Source organism: Typopeltis vanoorti, chromosome 9 (assembly GCF_054136105.1).
Source record: "Typopeltis vanoorti isolate ZY-2024b chromosome 9, IOZ_Tvanoo_1.0, whole genome shotgun sequence".
NCBI lineage: Eukaryota > Metazoa > Arthropoda > Arachnida > Uropygi > Thelyphonidae > Typopeltis > Typopeltis vanoorti.
In genome coordinates this window covers 9,404,368-9,431,480 of record NC_143557.1, presented here as the reverse complement: position 1 = coordinate 9,431,480, position 27,113 = coordinate 9,404,368, and the positions used below count along the sequence as shown (strand labels likewise).

Below are 27,113 nucleotides of genomic sequence, written 5' to 3'. Positions count from 1 at the left end.
GACAAATGTCCTGCACACCCTGAAGATCTGCAGCTCAGAAACATTAGATTAGTGTTCTTTCCCCCTAATTGTTCAAGTGAGCTTCAGCAATTAGATCTGGGATTTATAATTTATATTTTCATTTAAATGGAAATATAGAAAAATGCTTGTCGAAAAAGCTGTGTTTATGCATGATAATGGTATGGACCAAACAAATGACCATATCAATCCTTGATGCCATGTATTATGTGGCCAAAGCATGGTTGCATGTTACTCCTGAAACCATATCCAACTGTTTCCGGAAGGCAGGAGTTATGTTTGTGGAAGAGGAGGAACAACTACAGGAGGAAGAAGATATGTCAGAGCCCAACAACTGGTATGTGATGGAGAGGTCTTCCTCATTTCAAGACTATGATGATGTGATCACATCAATGGTACCAAGTGTAGAAGTCATCCTTTCCAACCACCTTGGTGAAGAAGAATAAGAAGACTGTGATCAAGAACCTAACGTCCCTACTAGTAAAGAAGCAATGGAAGCTATCTCTGTTTTGAGGCGGTATATTGCAAGTGCATCAGGAGACGATGGGGTATTTAATGCCTTATACACTGTGGAGAGGCAGGTAGAACTTATAAGAATGCAGAAAAATTAAAAACAATCAACAATTAAAGATTTTTTTAAATAGATAAATGTAAGTAATTGTAAATTCATTTATTTTCAGTTATTAAATTTTGTAAGGCCTCTGATGGTGCACTTTTAACAACCGAGAAGGATATCCTCCACAGATGGAGGGAATACTTTGAGAGCCTTCTTAACCTGGGTGGCCCAGCAGTTGTGGACATCCAAGAGGTGCAGATCAGGGCAATGACTAGTCTCACAACAAAAGAGGTCCATTTAGCAATAAAATCGCTAAAATCGGGCAAGGCTGCTGGCGATGATGAAATTTGGCCCGAAATACTAAAAGCCTTAAATCGAGACGGTGTTCTCTGGCTAACTCGAGTGTGTCAGGCTGCTTGGATATCTGGGCGAGCACCAAAGCAATGGCAGACAGGCATAATAATACCAGTCTTTAAGAAGGGAGACCAGAAGGATTGCAGTAACTATCGTGGCATCTCTCTGCTCAGCCTGCCTGGGAAAGTGTGTGCTAAGTGCTTGGAAAGACGGTGCAGGGGCATGGTTGAGTCAAAGTTCGAGGAAAAACAATGTGGCTTTCGTCCTGGTAGAAGCACAACTGACCAAATCTTCACTTTAAGGCAAGTCTTTGAGAAATCTTGGGAATATGCCAGGAATGTCTACACGTGTTTTGTGGATTTGGAGAAGGCATATGACCGGGTTCCTCAGAATAAGCTATGGCAAGTAGTACAGGAGTATGGAGTGGATGGTCAACTATTAGCTGCCATCAAGTCCCTGTATGAATGCCCAGAGTTTTGTGTCAGGGTAAACAGCACAAAGTCTGAACCTTTCACAGTTTCCATTGGCCTCTGCCAAGGGTGTGTTCTGTCACCCCCTCTTTTTCATAATATTAATGGACTGGATTGATAGGCACAGCCGAGGCAGTGAGTGTGTCAGAATTGGAAAATGTAGCATTGGACGTCTGCTTTTTGCAGATGACCTAGTTCTGCTTAGCTCTTCCACAGATGACCTCCAGCGGACCCTGGAGAGGTTTGTAGCTGTTTGTGCAGACGCCGGAATGAAGATCAGTGTGGCCAAAACTGAAACATTTGTGGTCTCAAGACAACCATCCCAGTGCACTCTAAATGTAAGTGAAGTCCCAATGAGACAGGTGGAGAAGTTTAAATACCTTGGGTCCATATTCACGGATGATGGAAAATGGGAGCTAGATACTCGAATTGGCTTAGCAAGCTCAATATTGCAGGAGCTTGGCCGTTCAGTAGTTGAAGCGGGAGTTAAGCCAGAAGGCAAAGTTGGCTGTCTTCAATACAGTCTATGTCCCCGTCCTCACCTATGGTCATGAGAGTTGGGTAATGACCGAAAGAATGCGGACACGAATCCAAGTGGCTGAAATGAGGTTCCTTCGAGGGGTTGCGGGGCTGACAAAACTCGACAGAGTCAGAAGCTCTGCAATTCGGGAAACCCTCAATACTCAACCGCTGCTTCTCCGTGTTGAGAGATCACAGTTACGCTGGTACGGGCACCTGGTCAGAATGCCACAAGAGAGTCTCCCCCCAGCAGGCCTTCTTTGCCAAGCCAGAGGGTGGGAGGCCACATGGAAGGCCAAGGACTCGCTGGATAGATTATATCCAAAACCTTGGGTGGACATGTTTGGGAATCCCACCAGAACACCTGAGCTTGGTGGCAGAGGATCGTGACCATTGGAAGTTCCTCTTGCAGCTGTTGCCTCCACAACCCAATTAGGAAGAGTGGGCCTTGAAGATGTATGTATGTATTAAATTTTGTAATATAGTATATAGAGTCACATACTAGAAGTAAGTCATCTTTTAGCCTTTTTTTAATGTTTTTTACATTTCCTGCTATTTACACTTTTTTCCATCAGTCCCCTGGAAAGTGTAAAAAAGGGGTTTTACTGTATATATGTATGTATGTTTTAGGGAGCATTGTTACTATTATTACGGGCAACTCCAGGGAGTGATTAGACTCATCGAAGGAGGCCCCAATCACATTCATTACAACTATTCGACATTCATACAGTATCTACCATACCTCGCCTTAAACTCATTCACTGTCACAGCATCCACCACAGACTCTGGCAGCCCATTCCACTCATTCACCACTCTAAAAGTAAAGAACCCAGCTCTAACACCTTTACTAACCACACTTTTGTCCAGTTTCCATGGATGTCCCCTAGTCCTCCCACAACCAGCCCTGTTCTCAAAAATATCTTCTGAATTAATTTTATAGAAACCCTTCAGTAATTTGAATGTCTCAATCATATCTCCCCTCCTCCGCCTATCAACCAATTTTTGCAACCCACAAATCCTCAACCTGTTCTCATAAGGTTCATTCCACATACCTGCTATCATCTTGGTCACTCGCCTCTGGATCCCCTCCACCTCCTCCCCATCAAGAAGAAACCTAGGTGACCAAATCTGGGCACAGTAGTCGAGATGGGGTCATATCAAGGCTCGATACAGAGGAACAATAATCTGCTTGTCAACGTATTCTTCAGCATCCAAGTGATTTGATGAGCTGATTTGGCCACTTCTGCAATGTGTCCCCTAAATTTCAATTCCTTATCCACCAACACTCCTAAATCTCGTGCCTCATCAATTTCCTGGAGCACAGTTACACCAATGCAGTAGACTGCCGCCAATCTTTTCACCCCAAAATGCATAACCTTACATTTGGCCACATTAAATTGACATCCATTCTCCTTAGCCCAGACCTCCAATCTATCCAATCTATCCTGCAAAATTTTGACATCATCTGCATTCACTATTGCCCTGCCCAACTTCGCATCATCCGCAAACAAATGAACTGTTCCTCTCAGATCCTTTCCTATATCATTAATGAACAAATTAAACAGCAGTGGTCCAAGAACAGATCCTTGTGGCACACCACTAGTCACAGGCCATCTTGTGGACTCTACTCCTGAGTAAACCACTCTCCGATATCTCTCCGTCAACCACCTTCCTATCCATCTCACCAACCCTATGTCCATCCCCATATGCTGCAATTTACTGATTAGAATTCCATGTGGTATCCTGTCGAAGGCCTTAGCAAGGTCCAGTAGAATCACTGTAAACCCATTACCCTTATCCAGTTCAGCCGTCACTGTGTTATAATACGTGAGCAAGTTACTGAGGCATGACCTACCCTTCACAAAACCATGCTGTCCCCGATACAGTATCCCATTTTCTTCTATCCAATCTTGTATTTTCCTCGACTATTTTCTCTAAGACCTTGATAATGATTCCTGTTATGTTGATTGGCATAACAGGTAATTTTCAACAGCAGCCTTGGAACCACCTTTGTGCAGCAGAACTATTTTCCCATCTTTCCACCCCCTTGGGACTGACCCAGACCCGAGGCTCAAATTAAACAAAATGGTCAAGGGCACTGACAATTCTTTAGCTGCTTCACGTATGACTCGAGCTGGTATACCATCCAATCCCACAGATGTATTGACATTGAGGTTCTGTAATAGACTAGTTACCTCTACTTCATTCATCACAATTCCAGTATAAGCTGTTGGTTCTTCCATTCCTGCAAAGTCACCACCTGGATGATATACTCTTGCAAAGTGCTCGCTCGCTCAGTAATTCCACAATATCGACTAATTCAGTTACCTCCCTACCCTCAGCATTTTTTAAGATCATTCTACCATGAGCATTTTTCCTTTTACTTGCAACATATTGAAAAAACTGTTTGGATTCTCTTTAGCCTGCATGGCCAATTTTCTTTCATAATCCGCTTTTGCTTTTCTTACCATCCTGGCCTGAGCTTTATACTGTTCCTGTGCCTTATGGTCACCTTTCTCCTTAAATTCCATCCACAATTGTTTCTTTTTTTGCAGTTCAAGCTTGATAGTGTTATTCATCCATTTAACCCCTACTTGATTTATTCTTTGGACTCTTGGTATACAGTCAACCATTGCCTCCTGCAAACAGTTCTTAATGCACTATCAACATCCAGCCCTTGCAGTTTTACATGCCTGGCACTGAGCCAAGCACACACCTAAGCTTGTCATACTTACCAGCCCGGTAATTCCACATGTACCCTGTCTTAATTGTAAATTCCACTCCTTTAGCCACCTCCCAAGTCATGACCTTATGGTCACTCTCACCAATTGGTGGCAGCATGGTCATGTTCGTTACAGCCACATTCTCGGTTGCAATTACTAGGTCCAGCACTCTCTGCCCCCTGGTATTTTCCACTACATGTTGCCGCAGATAGTCGTCCCTTAATAACCGCATAAAATCCAATTCCTTCCTCCCATGTGCCCTCTCCTCTTTCCAGTCAATGTTACCATAATTGAAATCATCCATAATAATTACCCTCCTTCCACTCATTTCTTCTATTTGCCTATGCATACTATCCCCACCATCTATTCCATCACCTGGTCTATAGCAGCATCCAATTGTATATTTTGTTCTGCTAGATTCTATCTCACACCAAACAGCCTCAAATGTGCTTTTTTCTCTATCCTGCAGTTCAACTTCTATACTCCTTGTCTGCAGCTCATCAGCTATCATCAATAAGACTCCCCCCCCATTTTATTATCCCTGTCACTCCTGAGCACACTATACCCCTCACATTCCTTCCAACTAGCTATATCATCTTCAGTCAGCCATGTTTCACTAATGCCAATAACCAGTGGTCTGGAAGTGCCAACCAAGGCCAAAAATTCTTCTTTCTTGTTCCTAATACTCCTAGCATTAGTATACTTGAATTGCAGAAGCCCGTTAGTCCCATCCCTACTTTGATTCCTTATATTAACTATCCCATTCTGATTTATTGTCCTTCGTATTCGCTCGGGCATATTATACTCATTCATACACTCGACTGCCTCTCTAAGGTCTGCATATCTACCCCCCCCCTTAATAAATCTAGTTTCCCTGAGTCTGTACATCCACTTCCACATCATTCATCAACACTTTTTCAAGCCTCCGTACACCAACTCCATTCAAATGTAACCAATCCATCTTATATAGGTCCTTTTGCCCATTGAACTCATTCCACACATCCACAAATTCCACACCAATCTCCATGCATAACCCACGCATAAAGTCATTGGCAATTATGGCCCTCCTTCTAAACACTTCGCTGTCATACCGCAGTAAGATACTCACCATCCTAACTCTCTCACTCTTCTCTTTTGCTACCTCAAGTAATTCCCTCACATCCTCTATCATTTCCATTTTGTCCTCTTTCAAATCATTTGTTCCTGCCACGATTATCATATCTTTCACCCTCTGTTTTTGCACTCGAATAGATTCGCTGACGTCCTTTATGTTCGCACCCGGCTGGTACAACTTCGTTAAACTCTCGACTATCACACCTCTTAATAGCAAATCCCCATACAGCACTCGCTCCTTCATTTTATTGACGTTTACGAACATTTTATTATTTGCCGTCACAGACTTTCGCCAGTTATTTGTTGGTACGTTCAACACACATTTTTCAATACGCTCCAGTTGCCTTTTAGCTCTGTGTATCGCACAGTTCAAACGGGCAATTTCACTACTCGCATTTATCTCACCATTTTCATTATCAATCAAATCATCCATTCGTTCTGTATTTCTATCTTCATTTACACTTTCAACGTCGCTCTCACACCTATCTGGCACTACCACGCAATTCTCTAGCACACCGCCATTTTCTATATTCTGACTATCGTTAACGATATCACTCTCGCCACACAAAACACGCTTGAGATCCTCATTCTCTTTACACTTTCTGCACATATTAACTCCACTATCACCCTCTAACCAGACTCCCACTGCTCTTCGCAAAGCATACATCTCACAGACAGCACATTGCATAAGTTCGTTTACATCAAAACTCTTAAACAAACATGGCGACCTGGCCACCATTTTTTTCTTTATCAGTGCCATATATACGCTATCTTATCTTAAAAATAATAATTAAAATAACAGAAAACACGCAAAAATTGCACAGACACACCAAGAAACAAAAACCAAACAATACTACTTAAAATTCTAGTAAAGTTTCCAATGTTAACACAAAATACTACTAATCTTTTCAGGAGCTCTCGACAAGCCGACGATCTAATCAGTGCGATTAGCACTGTTTGGCATGCAAGTTTTAAGGAGTCAATGAATACCTTTCTCTTAATGAGTCACTCTTCCCTTACTGCAATGGCGGCCAGTTTCTGCTTTCTTCCTTCTCTAAAAGTCCATTATTATTTTTATTTAGTCCATTTAGTATTTATAATTTACACTCTGTCATATCTTATTCGCCTACTCTATGGACCCTTCAATAGTATTCTAAACCTTGAGTGGGAATGCTTAAAAATAAATAAAATAAACATTACCTTTATATTTTCTAGAGATTACATGAGATGTGTTTAGTTATAAGATTAAGTATGTAAGGAAGAAGGTGAGATGTGTATAGTGGAGTAGAGTGTCCCCTCCATGATGAGTCCTTGGACTCCTTGGGGGGTGTCACGTAATAATAATAATGTGCTTCCTTATTATAGAATTAAAATATTCTGTCATGGCATTTACCTCTAGGGCCTCTTTTACTCTCTTTTTCATGTACAGCAGTTCTTTCGCGCTCCTCTAATTCACGACGAAAATCTTTGTTCTTCAGTTCATCTGAAGTTCCTTGTCCTGGTTGTCTAAAAAATTTCATACCCAGTTATGTGCAAACATATTTCTGTAACACAACCATGTTAATATTCACACATAAAAACAAGTCACAATAACTGATACTATTGGGACTGAAAGTAGACTGGATAACATCAAAAGCCAGATATGAAATGTTTTCAATATCTAAATCTCAAAAAAAAAAAAAAAAAAAAAAAAAAAAAAAAAAAAAAAAAAAAAAACCACACAACATCATTTCCCTTTTGGTTAAGAATGACTGCAGATAATTAAGAAAATTACAGATTGCATTTGTAATTTTCAATTCCATCAGGTATTGTCACCAAATTCACTTTTGTGGTCTTGAGTTTGGAAATCATGTTTTTTTTGCTTGTTTTTTTGTATGGTAGGCACTATGCCAAAATGGCATTTAAAATGGATGAGTAACAAAGGACAGTAAAATTCAGAGTAAGAGGAAAAAAATCTCTGTATAAAATCAGCTGCAGTGATGGAGATTTTGTTAATAATATTACTTAAATGAAATATTTTAAATATCCATTAGTATAGCATTCCCCGTGTGGCAGATGGGGAATAAGAATAGCCCATGCATGTCATACGAGATGATGACTAAAATTGGTACCCAGTGACTCCAGGGTCATAAACACAGAAGACTGGTATCCTCCAGGTTGGGGGTTGAGTGTGGGACTGATGAGCCCACCCTGGAAAAAAAAAAAAAACCTGGACGGGCTAAATGGCGACAAAATGGTAAATGTCTTAAGGATGGAACATACTTTCTCTTTACCAATCTGGAGCTTTAAAAATGCTACTGGAGCAATTGGATAAATACAGGATACTTGTTACGGCTATACAAAAAATGAGACAGACAGGAGAGGGGATTATGGAAAAGAAAAATCATTATTTTTTATAGCTGCCAAAAGAAAGATCACGTTTGGAAAAGGTTTCATTGTAAACAAGAGGATGAAACATCTCATCATGGACTTCAAAGCAAACTCACCTCAAATGTGTAGGTAATGAACTGAAGGACAGTTTTTTTAACTACAGTTTTATCTGTGTACATGCTCCATGAAGAAAAGAATGATGCTGAAAAAGAGTTGTTTTATGATGAATTAGATAAAATCTAATTCATCATAAAACATCCCTCTTTGGACATTCATCAGAGAATGTCCAAAGAGGGATGTAAAAATTATTATAGGTGATTTAAAAGCCAAGATAGGCAAAGAGGATACACACAGGCAAACCATTGGGAAATATAGTTTACATAATGAGACTAATGATAACGGGACTCAACTACTCAACTTTGCTTCTTCAAGAAATATGGTTATTGGTAGTACAATGTTTAATCATAAAGATATTCATAAAATGAATTGGAAGTCTCCTGATGGAGATATACCCAATTTCATGGTTGTTAGAACCTACAGAGGAGCAAATATTGATTCTGATCACTATTTGATTATATCAAATATCAGAAGCAGAATCTCTAATGCAAGGAAGATATATGGGTCCCATGCTAAAAAGTTTAATATGGAAAAATTAAGGAATTAGAAGTTAAAGTCAAATATGGTAAGAAAATCAGTAAAAACCTGTCTGGTCTAACCATTGGTGAGAGTATTAATGAGGATTAGGATGTTCTTAGGGATGTCATAGTGACAACACCAGACATAGTATTAGGAAAAGTCAATAGAGTTAAGTATAACCATTGGTTTGATGCAGAATGTGAACGTATGACTGTATTAAAAAATGAGGCACATAAACAAATGCAGCAAAGGAACCATGCTCGTAAAGCTGTGGGAATATCGTTTGGCTAGAAAAGAAGAAAAAAAAGAGTGCATAAGAATAGAAAGAAGGAATACTGAGGATGAACTTAAGGAAATGGAACATCCCAGAAGTATGAATGAAAGCAGATCTTTCTATCTAAATAGTCAGATTTCCAGCCTAGAACAACGTTATGTAAGGATAAAGAGGGTATAATTTTGAGCAGGAATGAAATGATAGTAGGAACATGGGCAGAGCATTCCAATGAGCTACTGAATTCAAATATCTGTTCGGTTAGATGATAGGGAAGAGAGAGCCAAGATCTAGAAGCAGCTGAACCAGTACAAACAGGCTGCAGAAGTGATGGCAGCTATTAAAATAGCTAAAAACAATAAGGTCCCAGGAATGGATAGGATACAAGCAGAATTAAATAAAAGTGAAGGTACAGAAAACTTCAAGCAGCTGTGTCAACTTATCAACAGAATCTGGATTAATGAAATAATTTCAGATGAATATAATCTGAGCATCATATGTCCCATCCATAAGAAAGGTGATGTAATGATATGTTCTAACTATAGAGGAATTAATTTACTGTGTACAACTTATAAACTTGAAAAATGTAATCAATTTGGAATTGAAATGCAGCATCTTTTCGTATATTTTAGAGTTGCATGTGATAACATAGATAGATCTAATTTATTTATTGCAATGGAGGAACTACAGATTCCACGAAAACTTATTGCTTTAGTTAAAGCTACTAGGGTGATCTGAAAAGTTCTCTGCCTAACAATGAAAAAACAAATTTATAATTTTCACCATAATCTCCCTTAAGACTAATACATTTATTCCAGTGATGCTCCAGCACCATTATCCCATCCCTGTAGTGGTTCATGGTTCTCAGTAAGAGCTGCAAAATACCCCTCTACAGCTGCAATCACCTCTTGATTTGAAGAAAAACTCTGACCAGCAAGGAAGAGTTTTAGTTTTGGGAAGAGACAGAAGTCAGAGGGAGCCAAATCTGGGGAATAGGGTGGATGTTCCAACAATTCATAGTGCAGATCCCTTAAGTTTGCCATTGGCAAAACAACTTTGTGGGCAGATGCATAGTCCTGATAAAAGATGATTTTTTTTCTCATGAATTTTTTCGTCTGGTCTGGTTAAAAGATCGGAATAATATTCCCCAGTTATTGTTTTACCCTTTTCAAGATAATTAATAAACAAAATGCCGATGCTATGACCATTCCTGCTGATGGAACAGACTTAGTCTTCTTTGGCGCTGAACAACCAGCTTCTGTCCACTTTTTAGACTGGTGTTTGGATTCTGGTGTGAATGGTGAATCCAAGTCTCATCCATAGTAATAAATCGATACACAAAATCAGATTTATTCTTGTCTTTTGAAATGCCTATAGTCTCAGCAATTCCGCGCACTTTGACTTGCCAGTCATCTAATACAATATTGTGAACTAGATTAATGATTTCTGGCATTGTTACACTTTTTGGATGTCCTTCACATGGATCATCTTCAAGGCTGGTACGGCCACGTTTAAACTCGGCAGCCCATTATTTCTTAATTATCAAAAACGAAGGAGAAGAGTGTCCATAAACTTTTATGAACTTCTAGTGAATTTCTTTTGGCATTAAACATTCTTTGGAATGTTTAATTTGGAAGGTTGGCAGAAGTTTCTGAAGAAAGCCAGGGCCCATGTAGGGCTGTTGAGCTGATGATGATGAGTATAGCATGTTTGTTATAATCACAATTGCATTTCATTTATTCTTTTCCTGTTGGTCTGCACATATACTGCAACATTTTTATTCATAAAATTAAAAAAGAAAATTATAATTTATCATCATTGTTACTACTAAAGTAATTTCCACTACATCCTTTACTATGGTCACTGTTACTGTAACTATCTGCTAGTGTCCCCCATGCACAAACTATTCTTCTTCTGAATTGAACATAGCAGAAGAATTCCCTTGGATTATTTTTGAGCTGACTAGCCAATTTCCTCTTATACTGCACTTTCGATCTCTGGCACAGGTAAGGTTTTTATTCCTGGAAACTCAAAAAATCGACTGTAAGACCCATGCTATTTCAGACAATGACATATTGTGTTAGAGATTGTGACTTCTCTGCTGTCACTTCACCAAATGCTACTTAAAATTAGTGATAGTCTTGAACCAGCTATCTCTAATTGGCCAACAGTGGAAAATGAATCCCACTTAGTCTCCAAAAGCTCGTTAGGACAGCTAGATAGGTTGTTGAAGGAGTCTCCTGAGGTCATTTGTTCAAAAGGCTCACTAAATAGAAACCAAGGACTGATTCTTCAGAACATTTGGAAATCATTAATTAATATGTGTACCATTCAAGACCTCTCCTATGCCAGAATCACATACAGTTTACACAAGATAGAGACAGCACATAACATACTTAATGATACAAGTGATTAAACTATCATTCCAGTCTTTTTCAATTTATAGAAATAATGGCTGCTGAGAAACATTTATTATTTTATTGTCTTTTACTTATGCTAAATAACTTCCTGAAGATGCTACCAGTCATACAGATGACGAAATAGATTAGAGAAATACATCTAGTGTTAATAAAAATGTCTGAGTTTAAACCTGGTTATCCATGAAGTTACAGTAGATCCACATGTAGTGAATTATCTAAAAATGTATTTGTAATGCTTGTTACTTCCATTAAGTATGAATAAATGAAGTGCTAACAAGGTATAGTACATATCATAAAAACACTTAGATAAGCACTGTTAAACAGCAATGCCTCCAAACAAATGGTATAAATACAATCCGCCTGATTGATTTTAGATCAGGATGATAATAATGCTGCAATATTTTCTTTATACAGCCTTTCTAGAAGGAACATGATTAGTCTTCTTCCATGTGCTTGAAGGTGATAGCATGTTTCTATAACATTCTCATTCATGATACATAATGTAATTTTTATGCTTCTCATGCAGAAAATCTGCAGATTTCTAGGACATATCACAAGTGCCAGAGACTTGAAAAACACTAAAAATACCAGTGGGGAAACTTATCCTTTGTAGAACTTACAAATGAACAAATGTTTTGGATACGAATGAAGTGACACTTGAATGCCAATTACTAGTAAATGTTGAAATATACTTTGGACATAAGGAATGACAACAGTTAACTTCCTCTTGAGTGGATGAAACAAAAGAATCCCTGAAGTTGTTTCAAGTTATCCTAATAAAAAAATCTGCACAAAACTATTTCGTATAGCAGAGTTTTGGTGTCATTCCTTGATGTATTAAGGTATCAGTGGAGAAAAAACAAAGTGAATTCAATGGATAAACATTCACTGAATTCGTTTTCTTTTTACTCCACTGAAAAAGGAGTAATCATCATCATCAGCAATATACATCATACATTGCTAGAATTTTGATGTGGATGATGGAGAATAAGCATGAATATAATGCTGAATGCATTCAGTTTCTAGTTTTTCGAAATATTCAAGAAATACTACATTTACTTTCAATAGCATGAGCAACAATAATTTTGGCGATATATGCTTAGAGCTCAGTTAGTGAATCCTGTCAAATTACATCATCATCATCATCAGTATATTTGTACTACAATGAAGCTTAGGATTACTGTTGTGCAAAAGATTCTAAATTCTTCATGAAGTAGTCAGCCAATGTAAGGAAAAGCAGAGTTCTCAACACTTTTGCTGGTATGGTTTATTCTTACAACTAAACTAAGAATCACATAATGAAACAATTTAAATTATACTTGACAAGAAATTATATTATTGTTTTAATCCTTTATCCAAATTTAAGCAAAGGTTACACATCACATCAATTATGTGCAGTACACTTTCCTTGCAGATGAATATATTGCCATGCTTTATAGGAAGAGTCACTACCCAGACCAGTTTCAACCTTTTTTGAGATCTCATCAGTGGGAGCTAGAGACCATGGAAGATAATGCGGTCAAATCATTCCATATGCCATACATTTTCCACGTACCAGTAGAAAAAATATGCATCACCATATTATTAAAATACTCTGGATCAGCAATAAGTGAAGAAAATGTTTCTGCTTGGTTACAAAGTAAAGTATTCAGCAACTATTTCTGAAATTATTCTACAACTACCTCTAATTCAGAGTATTTAATAATATGGTGATACGCTATATGGAAAACATGACTCAAAAATTGATTTTACCTCAGTGTCTTCCCTTGTCGAGCTCCAACTGATGAGACCTCAATATACATAAAATCTGATTGGTGGTGATCCTTTCATAATGCTTAGCAATATGCACATACAAAAGGAAGCATGTTGTGCATTATGGGATACTAAAGCAAATGATATGAAGTTAGCAGCCTCTACATACAAGTGGCAGAGTCATGATAAAACGACAAATAGATTTTGGAAAATTAATTAGAGATTGCATATAGAAATGGATTTATTAAGGAAAGGTAATGTTTGAGCAACTTGTTCACATTCTACAATAACGTTACTGTTGAATCAAAAAAGGAGAATGGACCCTATGGATACTTCTGGATTTTGCTAAGATAGAATACTGCTATTTAGATCCCCCAACAAGGATGAACTTTTCATTTTTCATTGTGTCAGTTGTTCTCTCTCTCTCTCTCTCTCTCTCTCTCTCTAAAGCATCAAAAACCTCCACTTCTACCTTAGAACCTTCTGTGACCATAGGCAGAAATAATCTCATTATCCAGTTCCCCATTCTTCTATTTGCCCACATCAGTCTACTTGATATTAATTGCCATTCAAGAAGATTAGCCTTCGAATTTATTGTTGAATACTATGGCTACTCATCTTTGTTGCAAAGTAAATGACAATAAATGAGAAATTAGTATTATTAATATAAATTGCAATATATATTTATTCAACATCTTATAATTAATATAAGATGTTGCATAAATCTGATAATATGGGATTGGATTATAAAATATTGGCATGGATAAGAGAATGGCTGACTGACATATCAAAAAGTAGTATATGGGGGGGATGTGAGTCTGCAAGATTTAATACATCCAGTGGTGTGCCACAAGGATCAGTTATTGGTCCATTGTTATTCAATCATTAATGATATTGAGAAGGATTTGACATGCAGCATATAGCTATTTGCTGATGATGCAAAGATAGGTGAGTAATCACGAACGTAGCTGATATGCAGTACTTGCAGAACGATTTCAATAGGCTGGAATTGTGGGTATATAAAAGTAACTACCAGTTCAATGTTAGTAAACATAAGTTATACAACTTTGGTATGATGCCATATTATATTGGTGAGATTATGTAGGAAGTAATCAAGCTATGGATCTTGGCGTTTTAATAGATAGGAAGTTGAAATACATTATATCAAGGGACATATAGCAAGGATTGCAAATACAACTCAAAGGATAATTGCAATGAGGAAACAAACTGAATGTCAAGTTAAGGAAGTTATTTTTCCTCTTTACAAGGCCTTGATAAAATCTCACTTGAACTATTGTGAGGTCTTGTCTCCATGGTGATTCAGATACAGTGGAGAAAGTGCAAAGGAGAGTACTAAAAATGATATCATGATTGTGGAATACCGATTATGAAGATAGAGAGAGAATTTGTAGAACTGCAGACATTAGCAAACAGGAAAAAGAGGGATGATATGATCGAGACTTACAAACTTCTGAAAGGGTCATACAGAATTTCAGTAGATGATTTTCATTTAATGGAGGGTGGGGAAAAAAAGCAAGGAGTAAATATTTTTCTCATAGAATGGTCTGTGATTAGAATGAACTGTCACTGGATATGGTGTGTGCAAGTAGTGTGAATGAATACAAGAACAGGAATGACAGCAGGTGTGGGTAATATATGGCCTCTGTCAATGAGTCCTTGACTCCCTGGAGGTTTATATTAATAATTTCTCATCTATTGTCATTTACTTTGCAACAAAGCCATAGTATTCAACACTAAATTCAAGGCTAATCTTCATGAATGGCAGGCAATATCAAGTAGAGTGATGTGGGCAAATATAAGAATGGGGAACTGGATAATGAGATTACTTCTGCCCATGGTCACAGAAGGTTCTACTAAGCAGAAGTGGAGGAATTTTTTGATGCTTTAGAGAGAGAGCAACTGACACAATGAAAAATTGGTCCTTGTTGGGAATCTAAACAGCAGAGTAAGAAATGATTGTCAGACATACAAAAATATATATGGAAAATTTGAAGAAAAGAACAAAGCTAATAATAATGGCAAATATCTGTTGGATTTCTGCTCAGGACATGGACTGGTTATTACTAACACAATGTTCCAACATAAAAATGTGCACAAATTCACATGGAGAGAAGAGACAAGGAATAAGAAAGTCTCATTGACTACGTTATTGTTGATAGTGATGTTTTCTCCCTGGTGCAGAACACCAGAGTATATTTCAAATTACTCCAATTATTCCAATTTCAAATCCTCTGTTATACAGACGATTTGAAATTGGAAGTGATCACCATTTAGTCTTGAGCAGGATAATATTGAAAAGAAGAACATGTAAGAAAGTTTTAAAGTGAATAAAAGTTGAGCAGCTCTAAGATGTGTTCTGTAGACTAAAATACACAAACATTATTCAAGAAAAAATTTTTGAAAATGGAAGAAAGAGTACTGTAAAACGAATGAGTGATGATAAAGGTGATATAAAAACTGTAGAAAAAGATATCCTTAATGTATGGAGTAATTACTTTAAAAAATTGCTAATTTAAACAATTAGTGACAGCACAGTCATAGAAAACACTGACCAGGCATGCAATCAGAAATACATATCCATACTTAAAGTAGAAAAAGCCATCAAAAGCTCCAAATGTGGAAAGGCAGCTGGAATAGATGATATTCGAACAGAAATGCTTAAATATTGAGGTATGAAAGTATTACAGTGGCTACACTGCATAGTTCAGAAGGCTGGACAGAAGGACAAAAAGGAAAATAAAACAGAGTGTGACAATTACAGGGGTATTTCTCTACTGAGTGTTCCTGGTAAGATTTATGCAAGAATACCTGAAACAGATGAGAAGGATTGTAGGAGAGCTTGGTGAAGAACAAGCTGGATTCAGGCCAAATAAAGGCTGTCAGGATCAGATTTTCACTTAACGACAAATAGTTCTGTATTAAGATCTGTATTAAGTTTTGTAAATCTGGAAAACGCATATGACAAGGTGCCAAGAGAGAACCTATTCAAAATGCTACAGTTGTATGGTGTTAGTGGGGCATTACATCAAGCAATGCTTAGTCTTTATTTGAGTTGTAAGTCAGCAGTTAGAATTGAAGGAAGTATAGGAAGATGGTTTAATGTTAAATCTAGTGTCAGACAATGATGTACATTATCCCCTCTATTATTCATTACCTATATGGATCATGTTATGAAGGAAAGTGGTATTAAACCTGATATCAAAGTTGGAGATGTTAATCTCAGCTCTTTGCTTTATGTTGATGATGTTATACTACTAAATAAATCCACTACAAGTCTGCAAGATTACCTGACTAAAGTGAACAACTGTTGTAATAGACATGGTATGAAGCTCAGCATTAAAAAGACAAAGACTATGAAAATAGGCAGAAACATTGAAAATATCAACTGCATTGTGAATGGAGAATGTGAACCTATAGAACAAGTAAAACATTTCAGCTACTTAGGCATGACTTTTAGTGAAGATGGTAAATTGAATATAAAAATAGACAACAGAATCAACAAAGCTGGTATTGTAGGAAGTCAACTGAATAAATTTATATGGAATAAGAGAGAAATTAGTCAAAACACTAGTATACAAGATAGTGTTCAAACCAATTTTAACTTATGGATGTGAGAGTTAGGTTAAAAATAAAACATGTGACGAAAGACTAGCGACTGCAGATTTGAGAGTCTTGAGAAAGATTAGGGGCATGAATAGATGGCATCAATGGCAATATTATATTAAAAACAAGGATATTCGGACAGAACTTTCCATTGTTAGCACCAGGAATGTGTTAGCAGAGCTAATCTCAGGTGGTATGGTCACTTAAACAGAATGGAAAAGGAAAGATTAGCAAAACAAGTGTTCTCTGCCAGGTTGGCAGGAAAAAGACCCAGAGGAAGACCAAGATGTAGGTGGATTGATATTGTAAAAAGTGCCTTAGAAGATAGAAATATAAGATCTGCAAGATTCCCTGAATAAATTCAATAACTGTTGTAATAGATTTGGTATGAAGGTCAGCAATAACATGACAAAGACAATGAAAATAGGCAGAAGCATTGAAAATATCAACTGCATTGTGAATGAAGAACCTATAGAATAAGTAAAAGATTTCAGCTACTTAATCACAACCTTTAGTGAAGATGGTAAATTGAATATGGAAGTAGACAACAGAATCAACAAAGCTGGTATGGCAGGAAGTCAAATGAATAAATTTCTATGGAATAAGAAAGAAATTTGTCAAAACATTAAATTAGCTGTATACAAGACAGTGTTCAAACCAATTTTAACTTATGGATCTGAGATATGGGTTAGAAATAAAATGCTTCACCGAAGACTAGAGACCGCAGATATGACAGTCCTGAGAAAATTAGGGATGTGAATAGAAGGCATCAGTGGCAATATCATATTAAAAATGAGGATATTAGGAAAGAACTTGACATTGTTAGCATCCAGGAATGTGTTAGTAGAGCTAATCTCAGGTAATATGGTCACTTCAACAGAATGAGAGAGGGAAAGATTAGCAAAACAAGTGTTTTCTGCCAGGTTGGCAGACAAAAGACCAAGATATAGGTGAATTGATACAGTAAAAATTGCCTTAGAAGAAAGAAATATGAGATCTGATAATGTTGGCGCCTTTAACAGATTGATTTGGAGGAAAATTGTAGATAGGAAGTTAACAATGATGTAAATTTTTCAGATAGTACTACAATATTCTGTACACCCCTCCCCCCACAAAGGTAGGTACATGTCCAGAATTTGATGATGATAAATTACACAATTCAGAGTCTACACAAAAATATAATTCATAAATGTCCTTCACCCTTTAACATACCAATTAAAAATCAGAAAGCAGTTGTTTTTCTGCCAATTTTTTGGGCGAGGGCGATTTGCTGGATCAAATTCGTCATTATTTGAAAAATATTGATGAATTTGTGCAAATGCAAACGAAATAGCTGATACATGCCGTTGGCAACTTTTCTCGGCTGAAAGGAAATAGGCACAAGATTGTCTAGCATCTATATTCGGTTGTATTTATATGTGAAACCAAAATTAAAAATCAATTTTGGTGCAATAAACAAATGACGTGTCACAGACATCTTTGTATGTTAAGGGGTTAAATAAATTAATTCTTTGTAAAAAATAAACATGTCTTATAATTTGTCCAAGTCTGATAACATCTGCCTGACCATATATGGCTCGGTTATACATAAACTCCTCCGGTTCTATGCTGACTAGACTGCTAATGCTTAATTTCAGGCTTAGTCTTGTGCAATCTGTTTATCAGTGCTTCTTGCCATGATGACTGCCATTGGATAATTAGCTTTGATCTTATAAGCTGTCTGAAATCTGTATATGTAAATAGTATAAGCTAATCTAGCTCCTGGCACCTGCAATCTCATTTCCTTTAATTCCAATGCAGCTAGGAATCCAGTGCAACCAAACATCCAAATTAAGGGTCTCCATTTTGTACAACAGTTGTAAAGCCTCACAAAGCACTGGATGCAAATTACACACAGGATACAAGATGGCCTGTAAAGAACTCAATGAATATGTGTAAATTAAATTACAACTTTTGGTAGCGTTTTTTTTAATATATATATATATACTAGTGCCAGCTGAATGCCATGCAACTGCTGTATAACTGGAATCTAGTGGGATAAAGTCAGAAAACAGCAGCAAAACAAACAGAACATCTTAAGCTATAATCATATATTGACAAGAAATCAGAGCATGCTGCTCTATGTGAATTAAACAATTGCAGGTAGACAGATGATGGAAAATGAGACTTCTGGAGTTGGACAAAGTGAGAGGTTACAGGATGGAGTGCAAACCCTGCCATGGAGGAATGCTGTTATGTTTGGTGCAATTAATGTTATCAACATTAATGTTCCAACATCTTCCATGAGCTCTTTAACATGCATACAAAGGGTATAAATTGCAGTCTGCCGTGATATTGACTTCCCAACACAGAGAAAAGATACTAGTCCATGTAGGATGCCCTGGAAGAGACGTTAAACTTAGGGCACAGTTAAGACACAATTGTTTTTATCTAAGCGATAGAGCAGGTTCATTTGCTTCAACATAAAACTTAGAATGGCAATGTGCAAAAAGCACCAGTAGCTATTTGTATACCCTGATGATGGATAGGTGCTATCCATAGAAGCATGCTCTCTCTCTTCTAGAACTGAAAACTGGCACCCATAATCAACCACTGACCATATACAGACAGACAAAGGGGAGCAAGGAACATTGATAGCACCCCATTCTGTAGAAGAGAGTGCAAGGGAGATTGAATGCATTTTTTTTTCTTTTGAATTTGTCCTTAAGTTGACAAATGTGTAAAGAATGTAAGCTTTCTATCAACGATGAATGCCAATAAACTTGGCTCTGGTGCTAATGGAATAATACTTTGTCCCATTCTGAAATCAGGATCTAAATGAAGGATATGTTTTTGGCAGAAGTGTACACAGACAGTTTTTTTTTCTGCTGAAAATCTGAATCCATTACTAAGACCCCCATGAAGAGACATAATTAATTGCTTGTTGAAGTTGTCTTTCAGTTACTCTCATATTGCAGGAGCGATAGTAAATTGTGAAATGTCAACATAAAGAGCATTGCCTACTGTAGGAGGAAGCTGTTCAGTGTTTGAATTAACTTTGATAGCAAAGCATGTCACACTTAAGACAGAGCTTTGAAGAACACTCTCCTCTTGATGATATGGCCAAGATAACGTGCATCCTACTCAGACTTCGAAGACTCAGCTGGACAAAGTTTTTAATAAGTTTTTAATCTTAATCTGATTCTAATTTTAATCTGCGGTGTTCCCTCAGACAAGATTGAAGAGGTCTTTTAATATGCCCTATCTTCATGTTATGTCATAAGCTTTTTCCAATGTCAAATAAGACTGAAACCACATGTTCTCATTTCAGGAAAGCATCTCATATTTCTAAACAGAACAAATGGTCCAATGTTTATTGGGTGCCTATGAAAGCCAGACTGTGTTGGAAAGAAGTATGCTGCTTTCTAAATACCAGAGGAGCCTTGTATTTACTCTATTTTTCCAACAGATGGTCAGAGCAACAGATTGATGATTGCTTGTGTTGGATACTTTTGAGGTTTTGGGATAGCGATGGCAACTGACTTATGCCAAGAATCCAGAAACAATCCCTCTGTAAGTATTCTGTTGTATAGTAAGGGAAGGGGGATCCATGGAAGATATTTTATCATCTCATCAAAAGCATCATCAGAGCCTACTCCATAGCCATGACCCAGTAAAAAGGAGCGCCTTTTAGTTTCCTTTTTAATGAAAGTCGAATTGTATGACTCTAGTGCATTGGTAGAAAAATTTAGCTGCTGTTTCTCTTGTTGCTCTTTCAATATTAAAAATTCAGGAGGTAACTGTTGCTGAGATTCTAGCAAAATTATCTCTCAAAATGTCTGCAACTGCTTCAGCAACAATGCATCCATTATGTTCAGAAGGTAGACAAACAGTGCATTTTACATTTACCTTTCATTTTCTGAATTTAATCCCATACAACTTTTTTTACGCTGATTGTTTGATTAATTGATTATGTAAATTGAATCCAAGAGTGTGTGACTGACATCTCACATAACATGCTTTGGCCTTGAGCACATTTAACGGATATTAGATCTGATGTGGTGGGATATCTATGAAATATATCCCATGCTATGTATAGATCTTTTTTTGGCTGCTTGACACTCTAGATTCCACTATTTGGATTTTATTTCAATCTGAATCTAACAGTATTGCTTTCCCTTCTAAAGATACAAACCAAATACTAGAGTGACCATATGACTGATGGAGATTCAATAAACTAACAAAAATTATAAAATAAAATAAAAGTAGATTTGAAAAATAACAATGGAATTAAATAAAAAACCAGGGAGGGAGTGTTACTGCTTATCACTTATTCAGACTGTGACTACAAAATTTTTTGCTATAGACAGACTGTTATTCCGATTTATGAGGGCATCCTGAGAAGTTGTGATAATCACCATGAAGGAATTGAGGTAAAACCATGCTTACACATTATTCTACATATTTCCCATGAAGTTATACACTTGTTACAATGCTGCTGCATCATTTGTAATCCTCTGAGAAAAAAGTCTTTCCCTTGTTACATAAACCCGTCATTTTTGTTCTAGGTGTTTATCAGAACTTTTCAGTCCACCCCCATGAGTGTGGGCAGTGTACAAGCACTTCTGTACTCTCTCTCTGAACATTTTCTCAAGCCTAAAATGACATCAATGTAACAAGCAGTACTGAACTAGATGATGTTGTATCGGAGTCCAATCCATGATGAGTCAGGCTAGATCTTTCATGTTTATTATGGATGATGTTAAGATTGGCATACCTGCAGTCATTTTTCAACAGAACCCTATTTGTCCAAAATAAGAATGAAAGAAAGAGGAAGGGCATGTTTATCTCTGATGGAGAACAACCAGAAACTGCTTATTAACTGGAAGAAATAGAGGAACCAAATTTCCACAATGTATGGAATTGGGACTAGCCATACAGGGTTCCTAGGGACTGGCATGCAAGTGCCAAACTGAAGCCTTTTGGATCTTTATTTTTAGTAAATACTTTACGCACTGACCGAGAGTTCGCTTACGATAAATACACCTCTCCGTAATTCAAGTTCCTCAGTATTACAAGAGAGTGTTTGCTCTCTTAAGGTTTCTGCCTGGTCTCTGAGAATGAACCAATAAGTAAGAAACAGCTGTCAGATCAGTGAAACCTCATCAAAATGGACCAATAAGATACGAATATACAGATGCTAGTGGCCATGCTCCCTATTAGGTACGGTTAGGAGAACTTTCAAATATTGGTGAGTGTGTGGACAGACTTATGTGTTCGTCGTACATGTTCTTTATTTTTTAACGGTATATATTAGAACTAGAACACAGAAAAATAAGTAAATAATTAATTTATTAACTTATTGCTGATATTTCACTGGTGTTATAACCAGCATCTTCAGAGCACAAAAACACAGTTTGTCAAAATACATGACACTATAACAACATGGTGTAATCAACGGACTAGTTAAACAAAATTGTAGCAGCAACACAGACTAGATTCTGATTTTGGCGCCCTCTATCTGAAAAAAAAAAAAAATGCAGCTATCACATAAGACTGGAGTCCTAAACAGAGAAAAAACCAGTACTAGTTTTTTCTTAAGAGTGCCAAACTGTCTCCCAGATTTTAGGCAAATTTATACAGACATATTTGTTGAGATTTGGAATGTGTTTCAGGGCTTCTGTTGCCTCTAAGAACAATCTCTCCGACTTGTAAGAGCTTCTGTGCAGTACTTTTGTGTTCTTACAGTTGATCCTGTGTGCAGGGGTATCCAGAATATGGTCTGCTAGGCCCGACTTGCAATAGTGATAATTCTTAGAGGCAACAGAAGCCCTGAAACACACTCCAAATCTCAACAAATATGGCTGTATAAATTTGCCTAAAATGTGGGAGAGTCCTCTTAAGAAAAAACTAGTACCGGTATTTTTCTCTGTTTAGGACTCTAGTCTTATGTGATAGCTGCATTTTTTTTTTTTTTTTTTTTCAGACAGAGGGCACCAAAATCAGGACTCTAGTCTTTGTGTTGCTGCTATAATTTTGTTTAACTAGTCCATTGATTACACCATGTTGTTATAGTCTAGCGTATTGTGACAAACTGTGTTTTTGTGCTCTGAAGATGCTGGTTATAACACCAGAGAAATATCAGCAATAAGTTAATAAATTAATTATTTACTTATTTTTCTGTGTTCTAATATATACCGTTAAAAAATAAACAACATGTACGACGAACACATAAGTCTATCCACACGTTTAAGGATTCTTCACGGAGACGATATCGTACACAAGACACGACAATATGGTAAGTGGAAGTTAAAATTGGCACGGCAACTGAACAGGTTAGACTTCTTAAAGAGGTGCCGAGACACCAACTTAATATCGAACTGCGTTAAAATCAAAAACAAGTTCCACTCGGCTAAAGCCAACGCATTTATAAATGAGCGAGTGTAGCGCTATTATGTGAACAGGTCAACGCCACTCGTCTGGAATTAGCAAAATCAAATTCAACCATCAACGCACTACGTGAATCACTATATAATATTCTGAATACGGAACTATGGGAGATCCTAGATAACATCACCGACACGACGGCTAAAAAAAAGAATTCAACATAGTCAAAAACCGACACCAAAATAAGTTTGAAAATCTCCAACAACAACACAGCACTATACAACGACCGCAATTACAACAAGACCTCGTCGTCGTGAATTTATCTTCGCTCACCTTAAGCAAAGAAGTCACTAGTGCTTTAAGTCGAGGGCACAATTTTGCCGTGACTCCCAAACAAGTTCCAAAAGCCGAAATAATGGCGTCCATCGAACGGGTAATATACTACCTGCCTCCAACAATAGCCAACAACATACTTTTAGATATGGCCAACATCCTAATCAAGTCTAAGCCTCCCAAAAATAATATCCCGCATAAGGAAATCATTGCTGTAAAAGAGCTACAAAATAATAGCCAGATTATCATAACAAAAGCAGACAAAGGGAATGCAACCGTGGTAATGGACACAACAGAATATGAAAACAAAATGCACACACTGTTACAAGATCAGTCAACATACAAAATTATAGATCGCAATCCTACCAACACACAAAAGAATAAGGCACGTAAATTATTGAAAAAAGTCACTTCCTGGCCCAAAGACACAGTAAACAAACTCAAGCCCTTCCATTTTAAAACACCTAGGATTTATGGAGCACCAAAAATTCACAAACAAGGAACACCCTTATGCCCAATTGTGGAGGACAGTATAAATAGTCCCACATACAAACTGACTAGACATTTAGCTAAGCTACTAGCCACCCTCACAAACAATTCTCCCTCCTTTGTCAAAAATTTAGCCCACCTAAAAAGCATCTTACCACACCATACCCTAAAAAGCTCAGCTGTAATGGTAAGCTTTGATATCACCTCACTATTCACAAATGAACCACTAATAGAAACCCTCAATCTACTGAAGTCACACTTCTCCCCTGATATATTTGAACTATTTAAATTCACAATACATGCAGGGTATTTCACATGGAAAGGGAAAATATACAAACAAAAAGATGGGACAGCCATGGGCTCCCCCCCCCCTTCCTCCCCCCAGCCAACTTTTACATAGAACACCTGGAAAAACTAGCAATCAATACAGCCACTCTCAAACCAACACTTTGGCTATGCTATGTTGACGATGTGCTTGCTATTTGGCCACATGGCCAAGAAACATTGAAAACATTCTTAGCGCATTTAAATAGCCAACATCCAAAAATCAACTTTACAATGGAACTGGAAGCTAATAACTGTCTGCCCTTCCTGGATACACTTATCACACGTCTTCCAGATGGTTCCTTATCATTTTCAGTTTTTAGAAAACCCACACATACAGGAACATATTTACACAAACAATCACACCATCACCCTTCTCAACAATATGGCATTTTAAAAACACTAATCCACAGAGCAAGAGCAATCTGTTCTAATGATAATACTCTTGCTGCTGAACTGGCTCACTTATGCCACACCTTCTTGGCCAATGGCTATAACACTCATAAGATAAACAAAATACTAAACGCTCCTAAGAAATCCCTCCCACTATCCACCACAGAGAACTACAACAAAAGAGTCACCATCCCATACATTAAAGGCACATCCGAAAAGATTTCAAGAATTCTTAATAAACATGAACTACGCACCACATTCAGACCATGGAGCAAATTAGCAACCCTTATATGCTCACCCAAGGACAGCATTCCCCCCTTTATCACATCCAGTAGTCTACGAAGTACCCTGCTCATGTAATCAAGCCTACTACGGTCAAATAGGAAGAACTGTGAACATCCGCATCAACGAACACAAAAGATACATCTGGCATTATCACTATGGCAAGTCGGGCCTAGCAGACCATATTCTGGATACCACTGCACACAGCATCAACTGGAAGAACACAAAAGTACTGCACAGAAGTTTACAAGTCAGAGAGATTGTTCTTAGAGGCAACAGAAGCCCTAAAACACACTCCAAATCTCAACAAATATGGCTGTATAAATTTGCCTAAAATCTGGGAGACAGTCATCTTAAGAAAAAACTAGTACTGGTTTTTTTCTCTGTTTAGGACTCCAGTCTTATGTGATAGCTGCATTTTTTTTTTTTTTTTTTTCCAGATAGAGGTCGCCAAAATCAGGACCCTAGTCTTTGTGTTGCTGCTACAATTTTGTGTAACTAGTCCGTTGATTACACCATGTTGTTATAGTGTCATGTATTGTGACAAACTGTGTTTTTGTGCTCTGAAGATGCTGGTTATAACACCAGCGAAATATCAGCAATAAGTTAATAAATTAATTATTTACTTATTTTTCTGTGTTCTAATATATACCGTTAAAAAATAAACAACAAACTGGTGAGTGTATTCTCATAAGCTCTCTGGTCAAATTCCACACGAAAGTGTTATAGTTTCTGTATTCGGCTATGAAATAATGCTGGATTTAATCTTTAGAGGTACCTGTGGCATAATTAGAATTAATAACTTAACACGTATAAAACCAACAGTAATAACTTTAATGAATTAAAAGGTCCAAATATTTCGAAATGGGTATAACAGTACATCATCAGTGTAGAACAAACAGTTAAAGGAATGGAATACAAGGTACAGAACAGTCGGTGGATTACCAATGAAAATTGTTGCTGTGTGCCAGAAAATTAATATTAATAAATAATTCTTAAAAACTATTTCCTTGATCGTTGCATAAGATAAGAATCTCCCAAACTTTTGGGAGAGAGAGACAGTCATTTTGATTCAAATTCAGCCGATGTAAAAAGGCTTGGGAACTTTCTTCGAAAAGGCATTCATATTTAAACTTGCATCTGTGGAGAAGACAAGCTTTATCCCACTGGATATTATGTTTAGTGTCAATGGCTATGTTATACTAGACCAGACTTATGAGGTTTCATGTATTCAATATAATACTGATGTTCCTTCATTCTTTTTTCCACAGAACGTGTTTGTCCAAAGTATGATAAATTACATTCACACAGTATCTGGTAAACACAGGCTAATGAAAGAGGTGCCAATTTGTCTTTTGTAGATGGCAATGAAATAGGAAAATATGTGGGAATAAGATGATACTTTTTCAAAATTCTTCCAAAAGTTTCTGAGATGCATGAAATATAAGGGATTGGAACTCTGCGGTCTGTTGAAGAATCCTGGGGTGTTGGAACATAGGAGTCAATTATCTGTTGGATTCGATTAAGGTTGTAACCATTAGATTCTGTTAACTTTTTTATAGTGAAAAGTTCTTGTTGTAAGCTTAAGGGGAAGACGCACACCTTATGTGCTCTATTAATTAAAGATTTGATAACACTGATTTTTTGAGAGGTGTGATGAGCAGACTTTTGATGAATGTATCTGCAGTAAAGGTAGGTTTTTGATAGACACTTGTTGACAAAATACCAGAGAATGTCCAAGAATGGTAGACTACCAGCCTTTACTTTATCCATGGTGAATTGAATGCGTGGGTGAAGGCTATTTATCTGTTGTAGGAATGTGGTAAGTTCCTCTTCAGCATGTGGCCAAATAGCAAGGACATCATCGACATTACCAAACCAAAGAGAGGGTTAGCGATGAATGGATGAGAACAAAGTGTCTTCCACATGTTTCAAAAAATAGTTTGCCAAAGGTGGAGACAGAGGGCTACCTATGGCAGTACCTTCAACTTGTTTGTAGATCTTATTTTTCCAGCTGAAATATCCTGAATGTATAACAAATTTAAAAATCTTTGCAATATCTGGAGGGTAATCATCATATAGTAAGTTGATAGTGTCAGC

At 37.2% G+C, this 27,113-nt stretch overlaps 1 protein-coding gene across 3 annotated transcripts in view; it reads right to left on the bottom strand.

The window, feature by feature from the left end:
* Nucleotides 1–27,113, bottom strand: part of c12.1 (spliceosome-associated protein CWC15) — a 159,219-nt gene that overhangs the window by 100,610 nt on the left and 31,496 nt on the right. For all 3 annotated transcript variants that reach the window (XM_090397924.1, XM_090397923.1, XM_090397922.1), the window contains exon 3: nucleotides 7,147–7,259. In XM_090397924.1, coding sequence (XP_090254050.1) covers nucleotides 7,147–7,259 — 113 coding nt within the window. The remainder of the gene's footprint in view (nucleotides 1–7,146; nucleotides 7,260–27,113) is intronic.